Here is an 18,688-nt window from a genome sequence, read left to right as displayed (position 1 = left end):
GAAAATACAGAAAAATAAACACAATTATTTTTTTAACAAGCAGAAACATCTGCGAAAGATGCTATGCTTATAATAAATTTAAAAAGGAGGAGGAGTCGGACTCGCCCACCGAGGGTTCCGTACTTTTTAGTATAAGCGGCAAGAGAAATACATCATCTGTGAAAATTTCAACTGTCTAGCTATCACGGTTGATGAGATAGCCTGGTGACAGACGGACAGCGGAGTCTTAGTAATAGGGCCCTGTTTTTACCCTTTACCCTGAAAAGTGGAAAAATTACTGCCTTGGGTGAAACTTGAACTCACTGCCACTAGATCGATACTGCAGCGCTCTACCAACTGAGTCACCAAGACATCCATATTAGCCAGCAAATCTTTCTAGCGACATCTACCGTAAGAGCGTTATACTTCTTAGAGCGCTGGAGTATCAATCCAGAGGCCGTGAGTTCAAGTCTCACCAAACGCAGTAATTTTTCCACATAAAAAATTATATTGTAGCACAGCGACCTTGTCAGTAGCAAAAGGCGGCAAATTTAAAAAATGTAGGCAAAGAGTTGACTTCCCATAGAAAATTTGAATTTCGCGTCTCAGTACTTCACACACCCAGTGTTTCAGTATAAAAGCAATAGTGGGTATTACTGCAATGTTCTGCCACAAGAGTGCAGCACTAGCCCCTTTAGTAAACCATAGAGTAACTTATACATACTGTGCCTTTAACAGTTTTTTGACAAGCTCTCAGAGATAATAAATTCTGACATTGATGCACCAATGCGGTTTGTTTACAGATAACCTACCGGGAAACACGACTCCGAAATTTCGCTATCTGCCTCTTTATCGCTCGAATATGCAAGCGACAGAGATGATAGATAACGAAATTTCGATTCATAATCGTCAAAATGTGGAAAAACTCACTGTTATTGAGACTCGAGCTCGTGTCTCCGAGATATGTACCACCTTTATATTTGAGCCCATGGTGTGTATGATATTATGTCATCATCATCTTCCTCGCATTGTCCCGGCATTTTTGCCAAGGCTCATGGGAGTCTGGGGTCCGCTTGGCAACTAATCCCAAGAATTGGCGTAGGCACCAGATTTACGAAAGCGACTGCCATCAGTGCCATCTGACCTTCCAACCCAGAGGGTAAACTAGGCCTTATTGGGATTAGTCCGGTTTCCTCACGATGTTTTCCTTCACCGAAAAGCGACTGGTAAATATCAAATAATATTTCGTACATAAGTTCAGAAAAACTCATTGGTACGAGCCGGGGTTTGAACCCGCGACCTCCGGATTGCAAGTCGCACGCTCTTACCGCTAGGCCACCAGTGTACGATAATATGTATGAGATTATATTACTTACTAAATAAGAACAAGGAAAAAACCGATACAAAAATCATGGCGGTTTCTGCTTCTTTTCCAACTAATAATTAATTTACCAATATTAATAGAAATATTACCATTAAAAGCAAACCATATAATTTGCAATTACAGATCAGAATTATATAGCCTAGGTATAAATATGTTATTTATTACCGTATAATACACAATTAAAATGAGAATAACATAGACTATACATAGTCTTCTTCTTCTCGTGTCGATGGTTTCAGACTTTCAGACTGTGCGGGAACAAAAGGCAGCGACATTTATCGCCCTGTCCGTCGCATCACGGAGATCCTGCTCAGAGCAGGAATGCGGGCACGCTGGGCAAGATAACATGTGTTCCATTGTTTGGGGTGTCGTCCCACATGGACATTGGGCGTCTGAGCCGCTTAGAGCGCCCCACTTCAGCATGTTCTCTTTGCTACGACCGACCTGGGAACGCAGTCTGTTTAAGGCTTTTCAGATCGGCCACGGCTGCTTATGCCCAGCGGGAAGCATACATAGTATAAAATAAATATGTTATATATGATATTTATTTATGTATGGTAGTATATGTAGTTTATAATATTTGCTATTTATGTATGTGTATTATTAGGTATTATTATTTCTCAATTTCTATCACTCACTGCATCACCTACTCACATTACTTGTTTGTATTTTTTCTTGTCTCCACTACCCTAAGGTTGTCTGGAAGAGATCGCTCTTTAGCGATAAGACCGCCTGTTGTCTACCATAGTTTAAGTGCTTAATTTGTATGTCATGTCCTTTTTATATTGGTGAGCAATAAAGAAGATTTGTATTGTATTGTATAAAACAAAGTCGCTTTACTGCTGTTTCTCTGTCCCTATGTATGCTTAGATCTTTAAAAGTTCGCAACGGATTTTGATGCGGTTTTCACCTATCAATAGAGTAATTCTTGAGGAAGGTTTCAGTGTATAATTTGTAAAGGTTTTGTGTAAATTAGTTGAACTATCCGTGCGAAGCCGGGGCGGGTCGCTAGTCTCAAAATAAATTTGATTGATATTCTGTGTGTATTATTGATATAATCGCAAACTTAAACGAAGCGTAGGTTTTAGTGCTGTGAAACGATTCTGAACACCTCTTACACCTGGAGAGTCTGGTGTTGCAGGAGTCCATAGGCTACGGTGACCGCTTTCCATCAGGCGGGCCGTATTCTTGTTTGCCACCGACGTAGTATAAAAAATAAAATGAAACATATTTCTAATCTCTCTAAATTACAAGAGCATTATAAACTGAAATAATAAACACAAATTAAAATATTTTCATAGAAAATAATTTAATTTGTTTGTTCTAAGAGCATTAATTATTTTTTGAAAAAAAAATTACTTACAATGAATACCAAAAATTTTGTCGAGTATATTAGCAAGAGTGGTGGGGGAGGCTCACTCGCCAGAAAAAATAGAATAAAATGGATCCACTCGACTAATTCACTGACTAATATACTCGACTAAATTTTTGTTGTTTAGACACGTAATACTTGCCACTCGACTACATTACTAACGTAGTCCGAACTAAACTACAATAAGTCATTATGTAAACGGACCATTTCACCGAATCTCGTCTCTTTACACCGATATTCGTCACTTGAACGCCGAACGAGCCGCACTTTCGCTTTTTAAATATCGAACTCGAATTTCGAAAATAGAACGGTTCAAGTGTTCGATGATAGCGCGTTTTTCCGAGCTCAAACTCGCTTGTGATCGTGTTTTGTTTATGTTTGAAAGTACACCTTAATCTATTCAAGTGTTTTTTCACTAATATATATACGATAGTGTTTTGTGTTTACGAATGATCAACTATAAAAGTAAGCTTTTTTTTTAACTAGACCAATAGATGAGTGTTTTTTGTTACTAACGTTTTAGTAAAATCAGAAAGTGCGTTTAGTTCGTTACGGATGATTTAGAAAGGAATTATGATTAATTTGAATAAAGTGATAATTTTTATAATAATAGTAAATGTCAACAGTGAAGATAATGATGATACTGTGAATGAAAATATATATGACTCGAAAAACTTTATAAATCCGAATGGAAATAATGTTATTACGAGACTTATTAGTGAAAGTAAGTTTAATTCAGAAATAATTAAAAGTATAGGCAAAGATAGTGATAGCGTGAATCACTACGAAGACATTACGATTTTGGATGAAAATGGACAGTTGAAAAACTTAAAATACAAATCTTCTAGTAAAATAAAGATTCCAAGTGATGAAATTAAGATTGATGATAAAGTCAGTGTTAGTAACAATCAAGTGGAAACCCCAGTGACTTTAAGTGAAATAGATGAAACGAAATATGAACTTAGTGGGCATAAGTTGAAGTTTTTCGATGAAATTGGACGTAAGTAAAAAATATGTTTAACAGAAAAATTGGCATTGACTTATATTGACTTCGTAAAGACGGGCACTAAGAATGGTGCGTGGCCAGTCCAGCGGTATCATTTTGTGTGTCACGCACGAATTCTAGCCAATCATCAACCAATCGCATTGTAGTAGGTAGCTTCATTCCACCCAGGCACACCAAACGAGAATGTTCGATCGCAAATAGGTACCTATATGAACGAGCCCTATCTTTACTTTTGAAATCATTGCAAATCGGATATTAAAAATATTTCGAACGGGTCGGGGTTTTATGTAAATTATCAGACGGCGTGTTTCGACGTTCAGCGGGCTTAGCACGGTAGCATTTTTATCGCCTGTCACCGTGCCTGTCACGTTCTAAAAAGTATGTAAGTGCGAAAGTGACAGGCATAGTGACAGGTGATAAAAATGCAACCATGCTGACACCGCAGTTGTTGGCATTCAGTGGAGACAACTTTTGGTTCAAAGTTCAGTGTTTTTAATTGTGAGTATATGTCAAACTGATTACAGTGGCGGCAAATAAATATTTGTAGCACTATACCTTGCCTGATGGCGTACAAAAACTTGAATAATTTCCTTACATACTAACATGCGAAATAAAGTTACTTAATTTAATTATAATTTGTGCCATTTTCAACTAAAAGGGTGCCTATTGTCGCTTGTGTAAGGCGCTATTTCCATATAGCTTCAATTAGAAATCAACCTTATCGACAAGCGACAATGTGGTACCTTTTGGTTGAAAACGTCACATTTGGTTTATGATTTATGAAGCTTAATCCAGTGATTTGCGCCGGATGTTGCGGATGTGGATGTGATTGTAAATGTGATTTAATATGTGTCTAATATAGTGCAGCAGTGTCAGGGAGCCGGCCGCGGTACAGTCGCCATCAGATATATCGGAGCGGCCAAGGTGCTCAAAAATATCTAAACACGCACTCTAACGCCTTGACAACAGAGGCGTGTTCAGATATTTGTGAGAGCCTCGGCCGCTCCGATATATCTGATGGCGACTGTACCACCGGAACTTAACCACAGAATAAGAATAGTATTATCATACAGAACGGCCACGCACCGCCCCGCCCCGACTCGAATTACCTCGCCCCGCGACAGCAGATTGACGGCCGTTTGCCGGCCGCTCAGTACTATTTTTAAGCAACTTACTCACACTATGACGCATGACGCATGTACAGACGTGCCGTTAACACATAGAAACGCAAGTGATTTTTGATGTATAGCGTGTCCGCCCTGTGACTTAACACTCTTCGGCCAAAGCTCCTCCTTAATGTTAATGTTGCTGCTCATCAGATTTTTGACATTTGCGGCAGTAATGTCGCCCTGCAGTACTGTTGCAGTAATGTTGGTGAAATCTGAATCTGAACGTTACTTTGCTAATGCAGTCGCAATAAGAATGTAACCTTAACGATGATAATATTATTTCTTATTCTGTGCTTAAGGTAACACCACAATACAACAACCCTCATTTGTCACCTTTAAAAACTCGGGTACTAAAAAATAACTTACACTCACCACATTCTGCCCGACCAGTTATATTACGAAATCATATCATAATAATCATTTATCGTAAATATTATGTTATATTGCTCTATATTCATAAACCCAACTTAGTTACTCTCACCGCATGTAGCTTGACCACTAAAGAAGACGTCCATTAATCGCGAGGCGTTTTTGAGGAATTTATGTCCCCCCTCTTCGCCTGGTGAGATATCGTAAGATTCGTCTCGACCCCCTCCACCCCCCCATAGTCTCAAGTGAGATATTTCAAATTTTATAGTTTCAGTATAAATGCGTTTGATTTATTAAAGGAAACAGAGCTCAACGAGGAAGTCGGCAACGCGCGTGTAACTCCTCTGGAGTTGCAGGCGTACATGGGCTACGAAGACTGCTTAACATCAGGCGAGCCGTATGCTTGTTTGCCACCGACGTAGTATATAAAAAAATTGTAAAAACGTAGTGAGATTCGGCTTGACCCCCCCCCCCCCTAAAGCCCTCGCGTAAGTAATGGACGCCCCCATGCAAACTTATATTACGAAATCATATCATAATAATCATTTTATCGTAACTATTATGTTATGTTCCCCATAAGTTGTTTCATAATCGAGAAAGCGGTGTCCGGTTTGAGTCATGTGGACGAAGGTCACGTTTCTTTAGGCTCGTTTTTTTACTTTCTTATTTTAGATACCAATAATATTTACTTCGAGCAACACCGGCTTCCGACACGGAAGGGTGGAGCCCAAGCGATCTTACCACGTTAACTGTTCGTGCCCCGTATATGGGTCACTGCAAGCCTCTAGTAAATAGCCATAAGGTTGACAATTAGCTCCATGCATGAATTTATTTTTGGATTCATAATTTATATCGTTGGAACACCGGAAATGATAAAAATACTTTTGTAAACCTTAACATTATTTTATTAAAAAATATTTAAAATGTTGAAAATTTTGAGCGGTTGAAACGCTCATAATTTTTGGCGCGAATTCGACAGAGCGTGATGACGTCACACGTTGGGCGGCCCAACTGACGTTTGCTACTAATGACACTAATCTGTCGAACGCGTGACGTCACGTGGCGTTTCGAGCGTTTCGCTCGCTAGCTTTTCGCGGGCAAATTTTTGTACTTATTATTTATAATTTTAAGTAATTAAATGGTAATTTAAAAACGGAAATGCATTTGTAACATGATATAACGGTAACAAACATCCGAATAAAACATATTTCGTTCAAATATAAACTTCATGCATGAGGCTAATTGTTTGACCGGGATTTCTAGTTGTAATTAAGGCGAAATAACCCAGCCTATTTTGATACAGTCCGCGATTTATTTATACGTCCCTGTAGGACCCTAACAGGGACAGTGAACGCGTACAAATCGTTCTGTCATTTTTCCGGGGGAAACGTTCACACAGGCGCACTTCTCACTCACTACATACAAAATTCAATCTGTAATGACGTGACGACACAAATACATACATAGATATAGTATATACAAGTTATAGACTTAAAACCGAGCGACCAGGGGTAAGAGAAAGACATATTCATGTATTGACAGTTTCATGTATGGCAGCATAATTCGGTATTTCGCCATCGCCTACTTGCTATGATGCCATAACCCGACCATGAAAAAATGCCCGGTCGGTGATAAAGACAAAATATGGCACTGTTTTCTCTTTCCTCTTATAGGAAACGCAATAAGACTATCTGTCTCTATCAAAGAGTGTCAGGCCCTTGTAATATATTTTAGGGTTCTCAAGGGTCGGCAATGCTTAAGTGGCTCCTGTGATGTTGCTTACGTCCATGGGCGACGATGACTGCTTCCCATCAGGCGGCTCGTCTGCTCGTTTGCTGAATATCACATAAAAAAAAAAAAAAAAAAAATAAAAAAAAAAAAAAAAAAAAAAAAAAAAAACCTACTACCAAACAATGGGGGCTACTGCGTTTAGCGCGGCGCTAGTGTAGATGGAGGTCTCTCAAAATGTCAAATGTATAATTGTGGTAAATCTTTGTCCATATTTAGAATAGAATAGAATAGAAATCATTTATTCAGACAACACATCAATACAACACATATATAGCAAATACGAAGACAAAGATAAACAAAACAGTAGAAATAGAGATGTGAAGCCGAAATGGCCTCCACTCAGCAATGCAGCTGGCACGACTAGCGTGGTCAACGGCGCTGGTTTTCTGTGGAGCCAGCGGAGTGTGCGGGACAGCATAGTGCGGGACGGGACACGTTGCGGACGACGTGACATAATAATATTGAGTAGTACTAATATAAATATATACATCGAATTTATATATTTGGTTGATATATTTGATTAATAGATTGATGATTTGAGAGCGCTGATGGCCTAGCGGTAAGAGCGTGCGACTTGCAATCCGGAGGTCGCGGGTTCAAACCCCGGCTCGTACCAATGAGTTTTTCGGAACTTATGTACGAAATATCATTTGATATTTACCAGTCGCTTTTCGGTGAAGGAAAACATCGTGAGGAAACCGGACTAATCCCGACAAGGCCTAGTTTCCCCTCTGGGTTGGACGGTCAGATGGCAGTCGCTTTCGTAAAAACTAGTGCCTACGCCAATTCTTGGGATTAGTTGCCAAGCGGACCCCAGGCTCCCATGGAGCCTTGGCAAAATGCCGGGACAACGCGAGGAAGATGATGATTGATATATTTGATTAATCATGGTAAACAATAGATAGATATAAAAAGTATTTAATTGATCTTCAAACTTCCAACAGTTCCAACACATGAGCTGGCGTACGGTGTTATTATTATATTTTTTATTTTTTTTTGTTATTAAGTTTGTTTCAAGTTTTAAGTTTACAAACAAGTACCAGAAGTTCACCTACTCTCTAATTGTTCAAAGTACAAACTCACTTTCTCCCACATGTTAGCTTAGTTTTGTTTTATTTAATTTAATTGTGTTTTCCCTGGTTGCCCTGAAAACCGGCGCCATGGCTAAATATCTTAGTCATCGGCATATGCTGAGTGGCATCCATTTTGGTGTTAGAATATATTAGAATAAGATGTAATAGGTTAAGTTTTATATTTTATATTTTACACCAAATTAAGTATTTCTATTTCTATATAGCTCAATAAAATGTTAGTGTTTAAAAAAAGTGCCGTTTATACAAAATTAAACAGGTTGAAAAAATGGCACATTTAGACGTTAAAATACCTTTATGTATATTAGAACGTATTGATTTAATAAAATAAGCATAGAAGAATTTTGAGTTCTGTTTTTCTGGACCTACATCTACAGTGGCGCCAACTGGTGAGCACAAAAACGGTAGTCCTCATTAAAAAACTTACGTAGTATACAACTTCCATAAAATCTGATCTGTTTCCATTGCTTATAAGGGCCACTTGCACCATCCCACTAACCCGGAGTTAACCGGTTAAACCTGGAGTTACCATGGATACCAGTACAATTTGACACTGGGTTAACGGTTTAACCGCTTAACCCCGAGAGCGCTGTGTATTCTAATATTTCTAATCCTCGAATCCAGAAGTGGCCAACCGTCGATCGATCTAAATATAAAAATTAAAAAGTTAAACCGGAGGCAGCTTTCCTTTGCTCTCGCCATTCGCCAGGGGCGCGCCACTTTGTGCTTATTATTTATTAATATTTAATACTTTACATGCGGCTGGAAGTGAATACCTCCAAGTGCGAGTTGTTCCCCTGTTGTTGTTGTTCCGCAATCATCTTCTCTCTTCCCTTTTTTCTCAGGTTTACTTCCCGGCCTCAAGGAACTTAACTCTGATTCTTTCTGCCTACTTGGTGCACCGATTTTTCCTTCTGCAGTTCCTGAGGCACTCAAAATTCGTAAGGATCTCCTTCTCCTTGCAAGCGAACGTCTCAAAGGTTTGACCCCGCACGTGGCCTTAGTTTTGATACAAAAGTGTTTCGCCGTTCCCAAGATCACGTACCTGTTGCGCACGGCCCCTGTGTGGTTATTCCCTGAGGATATTGAGAGCTTTGATTTGGCCATTAAGGTGATGGTTGAGTCGGTGGTCAATGTGTCCCTGAATGATATTCAGTGGACACAAGCAAGTTTGCCCATCTGTCACGGAGGCATTGGGGTGCGGCGTGTGGGGGACGTTAGCCTGCCGGCCTTCTTGGCGTCGGCCCATGGGGTTGCGGACCTAGTTGCTAAGATGTTGTCATTTAATGGCGACGGGGTAAGCATACCGTATGTGGCCGACGCTGTGAGGCAGTGGCTGGCTATCAACCCAGGTGCGTCCGTCCCGGAGAACCCAAGACTCCAGCGCGCGTGAGATGGCGTAGGGTGTAAGGCCACCTTGGACGGCCTGGTTGGGAATGCTTCGGGTGTACACCGCGCACGGCTTCGGGCAGTGTCGCGGCCGGAATCAGGAGCTTGGCTGCAGGCGTTACCCTCCCCTCAACTGGGCACGTTACTCGACGGTGACTCGTTGCGGGTGTCCGTCGCTCTCCGCCTGGGCTGCGATGTATGTCAACCACACGTATGCATCTGCGGTTCCGCGGTGGGGGCTGACGGCCATCATGCATTGAGTTGCCGGCGATGTGTCGGGAGGCACCCGCATCACCATGCCCTGAACGACATGATCCAGAGGGCGCTCAGATCAGCTGGTGTTCCATCCGTGCTTGAGCCTCCGGGTCTAAGCCGCACGGACGGCAAGCGGCCTGATGGCCTAACTTTGGTGCCGTGGGAGAGGACGATGCTTGGTCTGGAACGCCACGTGCGTCAGCACCTTCGCCGCCTCTCATATCAGTCGCACAGCACGCGCGGCCGGGGCGGCGGCCGAGTCTCAGGCGGCGGTGAAGCGCCAAAAGTATGCTCCATTGGGCTCGGGGTATATTTTCGTCCCTTTTGCGGTGGAAACAGCGGGCTGCTGGGGTGCTGACGCGAAACAATTTGTGCGTGACATATGCCGTCGACTTAGACAAAAGGAAGAGGACCCCCGCTCCGAATCATTCCTGGTGCAGAGGCTGTCCATAGCCATCCAGCGGGGCAATGCCGTGAGCATTATGGGCACCTTTGCACCGGGAGCGATAACGAACGGGGTTGACTAATAGTTACCTCATATAATTATTTGTATTCGTAGATTTAATTGTTAATTTATTAATTAAATTATTGACATACTTTACATATTAATAAATATCAAGTTTTATTTAAACAACTTTGAGATCAAATACAATTATTTTTTATCAAAAATGTTGATTTGTGTTTTAAATTTTTAATATACTTATAAATAAATAATTAATGAATAAATATTATAGGACATTCTTACACAGATTGACTAAGTCCCACGGTAAGCCCAAGGAGGCTTGTGTTATGGGTACTCAGACAACGATATATATAATATAACTTAAATCCATAGAAAACACCCATGACTCAGGAACAAATATCTGTGCTCATCACACGAATAAATGCCACTACCGGGATTCGAACCCAGGACCATCGGCTTCACAGGTATAGTCACTAAGTCACTACCCACTAGGCCAGACCGGTCGTCGATATAGGTTTCAGTTTATAACTTTCATTTATTTTTCATCATCAGTACAGTACAGTCGGCATCAATACGCAATCAACAAATATCGGATGAAATAACACGCCAAAATTTCTGGCACCCAGGGCCAATGCTGGGGCAATAGGACGCTCAAGAATTTGGGGCCTTTTTGGAAAGGCGACCAGACTCGGTTGCTCACTGTTACTGTCTGTCCTTCGGGGCCCCCGGAGGCCCCGTGTGCCCTTATGGTAAAGACGGTACTGCTGCCACCCTGGTATACATTTTAAAATAGGGATATATCTCTACAGTTCGCGTTCAAACATATCAGTCACAGTCTGATGGTTCTACATATAGAAACATGTGTCTTTTTATTAAGTTATTAGAATAGAATAGAATAGAAGATGCTTTATTCAAAAACGCTTAATTTAGACTTAACTAATGACGCTAACATAGATTGCTGGTTATAAAGTGTTATTAAAGCAGCATTGCCAACAAGCAACTATGGGTCGCGACCCATCGGTGGGTCGCGAGCGAATATTGAGTGGGCCCTTTTAAGCTACTAGGGAATCTGAGTGTTCCAATTATATTTTAATTATGTCCTTTTTAAGACGACCAAGACGTGGGTCCCGAAACTCCCGAATTTGGCAGTTTTTGTTAGGTGGGTCGGAGCCTAGATAACTTTGGGAATCACTGTATTAGAGAATAGTAGATACTACTGAGATTGACTACTTTGGACGCTGTACATACCTTAGATGCATGCCTACTTAAAATATGAATATGAAGTGAGTAATACCTTCGTGAATTGCATTAGGTTTATTTTTCAAATAGATATAAATACATACCATTATATTACATACGAACATGTGGTTTTCAAACTTGGAACTTGGAACAGTAAATCTAACCAAATTTATTTTACGGTCGGAGGTTAGAGGTCATCCATTTATTACGTCACACAAAATTTGGACTTTTTGGAGTCGAGAAGATTTAAATATATAATTCAATAACGATTCAAGACATGATTTGCAGTTTTCATTTCCACAATTATATCGAATCCTAAGACATTTAATTATGTTAAAATCTGTCAAGCCGTTTACGCTGCTGTCTGTGACAAAGCAATAAATGTTACATACATACATCGATGAACATTACCTTCCCATCTGACAAAGAAAAGCATTATATAATCTCAGACACGTTAAAGATGACAAAAACTGATAGAAAAAACTAATAAACCGATAAAACCACAGTCATTACCCGCTTAAACAACGCGTGCGGCAGCGAATATGAATATAAAATGCCTATTAAATCAAACGAAAGTAGCGTGTTGAGTACCCCTCACTTTAGTTCACAGTTTTCTTGTCACGGCAGACTCACAGTGTCGCGCCGGTGCTCTCTGAGGCACGTTCGACAAAAAAATGACGATCGGTTACGTGTGAAATATTTTAATTTTTTTGGAGCCGAGAAAAGGTTGCGCGCTACTGGTTTTTGTTTTTTTTTTGGTAGTGTTGTGCGGTAAGTTGTATCAGTTTTAGTGTGTGTGGTGTGAGAAAAAAATTATCAATAATTTATTAAGTATTTAAATGTATAATCATAAAAAAAATCAAAATATAAATGAAAATCAAAATTAATTTAGTCCGTAATAAAATATACAATACAAATCTCCTACAAACTATTTGAGATCATTCTCCAATAATTTTAAAATGATCGCGGTAAAAAACTAAGAAAACATCGTAAAACATATAAAATCAATATATAAGGGTTATATTTTTAAGGGTAGAAACAACCCCTTTAGATGCGAGCTTTTTATAGTAACTGCCAACAAGCGTTGACAGTTACTTTAAAAAGCTCATATCTCGTAACGTGTTACTTTTTGCCTGAATTATTTTGTATGGTTGATATTTTCATTGTATTTCTAAACAAAATTTATCTCAATATGTGGTATTTTCTATAAAAAGGGACCTTATTGTCGATGGCGCTTACGCCATTAACGATGCTCCAATATAAATACAATGCCGCGCGGCGCTGTGCGGCGTAAGCGCCATCGACAATAAGGTCCCTGGCACGACTAGCGTGGTCAACGGCGCTGGTTTTCTGTGGAGCCAGCGGAGTGTGCGGGACAGCATAGTGCGGGACGGGACACGTTGCGGACGACGTGACATAATAATATTGAGTAGTACTAATATAAATATATACATCGAATTTATATATTTGGTTGATATATTTGATTAATAGATTGATGATTTGAGAGCGCTGATGGCCTAGCGGTAAGAGCGTGCGACTTGCAATCCGGAGGTCGCGGGTTCAAACCCCGGCTCGTACCAATGAGTTTTTCGGAACTTATGTACGAAATATCATTTGATATTTACCAGTCGCTTTTCGGTGAAGGAAAACATCGTGAGGAAACCGGACTAATCCCGACAAGGCCTAGTTTCCCCTCTGGGTTGGACGGTCAGATGGCAGTCGCTTTCGTAAAAACTAGTGCCTACGCCAATTCTTGGGATTAGTTGCCAAGCGGACCCCAGGCTCCCATGGAGCCTTGGCAAAATGCCGGGACAACGCGAGGAAGATGATGATTGATATATTTGATTAATCATGGTAAACAATAGATAGATATAAAAAGTATTTAATTGATCTTCAAACTTCCAACAGTTCCAACACATGAGCTGGCGTACGGTGTTATTATTATATTTTTTATTTTTTTTTGTTATTAAGTTTGTTTCAAGTTTTAAGTTTACAAACAAGTACCAGAAGTTCACCTACTCTCTAATTGTTCAAAGTACAAACTCACTTTCTCCCACATGTTAGCTTAGTTTTGTTTTATTTAATTTAATTGTGTTTTCCCTGGTTGCCCTGAAAACCGGCGCCATGGCTAAATATCTTAGTCATCGGCATATGCTGAGTGGCATCCATTTTGGTGTTAGAATATATTAGAATAAGATGTAATAGGTTAAGTTTTATATTTTATATTTTACACCAAATTAAGTATTTCTATTTCTATATAGCTCAATAAAATGTTAGTGTTTAAAAAAAGTGCCGTTTATACAAAATTAAACAGGTTGAAAAAATGGCACATTTAGACGTTAAAATACCTTTATGTATATTAGAACGTATTGATTTAATAAAATAAGCATAGAAGAATTTTGAGTTCTGTTTTTCTGGACCTACATCTACAGTGGCGCCAACTGGTGAGCACAAAAACGGTAGTCTACAAATCATAAAGATATTGGAACATTATATTTTATTTTTGGTATTTGAGCTGGAATAGTAGGAACTTCTTTAAGTTTACTTATTCGTGCAGAATTAGGAAATCCTGGATCCTTAATTGGTGATGATCAAATTTATAATACTATTGTAACTGCTCATGCTTTTATTATAATTTTTTTTATAGTAATACCTATTGTAATTGGTGGATTTGGTAATTGATTAGTACCACTAATATTAGGTGCCCCAGATATAGCTTTTCCCCGAATAAATAATATAAGATTTTGATTATTACCCCCATCTATTATACTCTTAATTTCAAGTAGAATCGTAGAAAATGGAGCAGGTACAGGATGAACAGTATATCCCCCACTTTCATCAAATATTGCTCATAGAGGAAGATCTGTAGATTTAGCCATTTTTTCTCTTCACTTAGCTGGAATTTCTTCAATTTTAGGAGCCGTTAATTTTATTACAACTATTATTAATATACGACCTAATAATATATCACTAGATCAAATACCCCTTTTTGTATGAGCTGTAGGTATTACTGCCCTCTTACTACTTCTCTCATTACCAGTATTAGCAGGTGCTATTACCATACTTTTAACAGATCGAAATCTTAATACCTCATTTTTTGATCCTGCTGGTGGAGGTGATCCTATTCTTTATCAACACTTATTTTGATTTTTTGGTCATCCTGAAGTCTACATTTTAATTTTACCGGGATTTGGTATAATTTCCCACATTATTTCTCAGGAAAGAGGAAAAAAAGAAACATTTGGATGCTTAGGGATAATTTATGCCATATTAGCAATTGGCTTATTAGGATTTGTCGTTTGAGCACATCATATATTTACAGTAGGTATAGATATTGACACTCGAGCTTATTTTACATCAGCTACAATAATTATTGCTGTTCCTACAGGAATTAAAATTTTTAGTTGATTAGCCACTCTTCACGGTACTCAAATTAATTATAGACCATCTATATTATGAAGTTTAGGATTTGTTTTTCTATTCACAGTAGGAGGTTTAACAGGTGTTATTTTAGCTAACTCCTCAATTGATGTTACTCTCCATGATACTTATTATGTAGTAGCCCATTTTCATTATGTTCTCTCTATAGGGGCTGTATTTGCCATTATAGGAGGATTTGTCCACTGATATCCATTATTTACCGGATTATCATTAAATCCCTATTTATTAAAAATTCAATTTTTCACTATATTTATTGGGGTAAATTTAACATTTTTTCCCCAACATTTCTTAGGATTAGCTGGCATACCCCGACGATATTCTGATTATCCAGATACCTATACTTCATGAAATATTATTTCTTCATTAGGATCTTATATTTCTTTAATTGCAACAATATTAATATTAATTATTATTTGAGAATCTATGATTAGAAAACGAATTATTTTATTCCCATTAAATATAAACTCCTCTATTGAATGATACCAAAATCTTCCACCAGCAGAACATTCTTATAGCGAATTACCTATTTTAAGAAATTTCTAATATGGCAGATTATATGTAATGGATTTAAACCCCATTTATAAAGGAATATCCTTTTTTTAGAAATGGCAACTTGATCTAATTTTAATCTTCAAAATAGAGCTTCTCCATTAATAGAACAAATTATTTTTTTTCATGATCATACATTAATTATCTTAATTATAATTACAATTTTAGTTGGATATTTAATAATTAGCTTATTTTTTAATTCCTATATTAATCGATTTTTATTAGAAGGACAAATAATTGAATTAATTTGAACAATTTTACCAGCAATTACTTTAATTTTCATCGCTTTACCTTCTTTACGTCTTCTGTACTTATTAGATGAATTAAATAATCCCTTAATCACATTAAAATCTATTGGTCATCAATGATATTGAAGTTATGAATATTCAGATTTTCACAATATTCAATTTGATTCATATATAATTCCCCAAAATGAAATAAATAATAATAATTTTCGTTTATTAGATGTTGATAATCGAATTGTTATTCCTATAAATAACCAAATTCGAATTATAATTACAGCAACAGATGTTATCCATTCTTGAACAGTACCTTCATTAGGTGTAAAAGTAGATGCTAACCCAGGTCGACTTAATCAAACTAATTTTTTTATTAATCGTCCTGGAATTTTTTATGGGCAATGTTCTGAAATTTGTGGAGCAAATCATAGTTTTATACCTATTATAATTGAAAGTATTTCAATTAAAAATTTTATTAATTGAGTTAATAATTATTCTTCATTAGATGACTGAAAGCAAGTACTGGTCTCTTAAACCATTTTATAGTAAATTAGCAATTACTTCTAATGAAATAAAGAATTAGTTAAATCCCAATAACATAAATATGTCAAATTTAAATTATTACTCTAGTAATATTCTTTTATCCCTCAAATAATACCAATTAATTGAATAATCTCCTTCTTTTTTTTTATTTGTGTTTTTATCTTATTCAATATTTTAAATTATTATATTTTTAACTTAAAAATAAATAATATAGAAAATAATAAAAAAACACCTTTAAAAAATTTCAATTGAAAATGATAAATAATTTATTTTCAATTTTTGATCCAACAACTAATTTTTTTAACCTATCAATTAATTGAATTAGAACATTAATTGGTTTAATATTTATTCCTTATTCATTTTGATTAATCCCTAATCGATTTATAATTTTATGAAACATTATTTTAAATACACTACATAAAGAATTTAAAACATTACTAGGTACTAATGGATTAAATGGATCAACTTTTATTTTTGTTTCAATATTTTCATTTATCCTATTCAATAATTTTTTAGGATTATTCCCCTATATTTTCACAAGTACTAGTCATCTAACCCTCTCATTATCTATTTCTCTCCCACTATGATTAAGATTTATATTTTATGGGTGAATTAACAACTCTCAACATATATTTGCTCATATAATCCCCCAAGGAACTCCTAGTATTTTAATACCATTTATGGTTTTAATTGAAACTATTAGTAATATTATTCGACCTGGAACTTTAGCTGTTCGATTGACAGCAAATATAATTGCAGGTCATTTATTAATAACTTTATTAAGAGGAACTGGACCTTATATAGCTTCTTATTTTATTATTATCTTAGTGGTAATTCAAATATTATTAATAATCTTAGAGTCAGCTGTCGCTATTATTCAATCATATGTAATCTCAATCCTAAGAAATCTCTATGCTAGTGAAGTTAATTAATTAAACAACCAATGACAACACACCACAATCACCCTTATCATTTAGTAGATTATAGACCATGACCTTTAACAGGAGCTATTGGAGTTTTAACTTTAGTAACAGGTATGGTAAAATGATTTCATAATTTTAATATAAATTTATTAATTCTAGGATATATTATTACAATTCTAACAATATATCAATGATGACGGGATATTTGTCGAGAAGGTACTATACAAGGTAAACATACAATTTTAGTTTCAAAAGGACTTCGATGAGGGATAATTTTATTTATTATCTCAGAAGTTTTTTTTTTTATTTCCTTTTTTTGAGCATTTTTTCATAGAAGTTTATCCCCAAACATTGAAATTGGTATAATATGACCACCTATAAGAATTATACCTTTTAACCCATTTCAAATTCCTTTATTAAATACTATTATTTTAATTACTTCAGGAATTACAGTAACTTGAGCACATCATGCTTTAATAGAAAATAACTTTACCCAAACTACTCAAGGTCTTTTTATTACGGTTATATTAGGTATTTATTTTACTATTTTACAAGCTTATGAATATATTGAAGCACCTTTTACTATTGCAGATAGAGTTTATGGATCAACTTTTTTTATGGCCACAGGATTTCATGGACTTCATGTTATAATTGGGACAATTTTTTTATTTATTTGTTTAATACGACATATAAATAATCATTTTTCATGTAACCATCATTTTGGATTTGAAGCTGCTGCCTGATATTGACATTTTGTAGATGTAGTATGATTATTCCTTTACATCTCTATTTATTGATGAGGAAATTAACTATTTATATAATATATTTAGTATATTTGACTTCCAATCAAAAAGTTTAATTATTTGTTAATATAAATAATTATTATAATAATATTAATTTCAATTATTTTTATCATTTTAGCGAATATTATAATATTTTTATCAGTAATCTTATCTAAAAAATCATTTACTGACCGAGAAAAATCCTCCCCATTTGAGTGTGGTTTTGACCCAAAATCTTCAGCCCGTATTCCTTTTTCCCTTCATTTTTTTCTAATTACAGTTATTTTTTTAATTTTTGATGTAGAAATTGCTTTAATTTTCCCCATAATTGCCACATTCACACATGTAAACCTAATTATTTGAACAAAAATTAGATTTTTTTTCATATTTATCTTAATTTTAGGACTTTATCATGAATGAAATCAAAATATATTAAAATGAACTAATTAATACTATAATTATATAAACATTATATATATATATATATATATTAATATATTTAGGATAATAGTTTAAAAAAAAACATTTGATTTGCAATCAAAAAATATTAAATTTCTATTTTATCTTAAAAATAAGAAGCAATAATGCATTTAATTTCGACTTAAAAGATAGAGTTTAAATAACTCCTTATTTATATTATTAATTGAAACCAAATAGAGGTATATCACTGTTAATGATAAAATTGAAATTTTATTTCCAATTAA

The 18,688-nt window shown here is 36.3% G+C and overlaps 2 protein-coding genes across 2 annotated transcripts; both read left to right on the top strand.

Annotated features, from left to right (window-relative positions):
• Positions 1-9,275: 9,275 nt before the first annotated feature.
• On the top strand, positions 9,276-16,235 carry LOC134752634 (cytochrome c oxidase subunit 1-like). The gene is given in 5 exon segments (XM_063688304.1): positions 9,276-9,513; positions 9,634-10,091; positions 10,895-11,043; positions 13,990-14,044; positions 14,046-16,235. Coding segments are annotated over 5 exon segments (2,346 nt in total). The 3' UTR covers positions 15,492-16,235.
• Positions 16,236-17,207: 972 nt separating this feature from the next.
• LOC134752868 (cytochrome c oxidase subunit 3-like) lies at positions 17,208-18,014 on the top strand. Its single transcript, XM_063688636.1, is given in 1 exon segment — positions 17,208-18,014. A coding segment is annotated over 1 exon segment (777 nt). The 5' UTR covers positions 17,208-17,222; the 3' UTR covers positions 18,000-18,014.
• Positions 18,015-18,688: the final 674 nt, after the last annotated feature.

Source organism: Cydia strobilella, chromosome 25, assembly GCF_947568885.1.
Source record: "Cydia strobilella chromosome 25, ilCydStro3.1, whole genome shotgun sequence".
NCBI lineage: Eukaryota > Metazoa > Arthropoda > Insecta > Lepidoptera > Tortricidae > Cydia > Cydia strobilella.
Note: the sequence above shows the minus strand (reverse complement) of the source record. Positions and strands in the feature narration are given on the sequence as shown.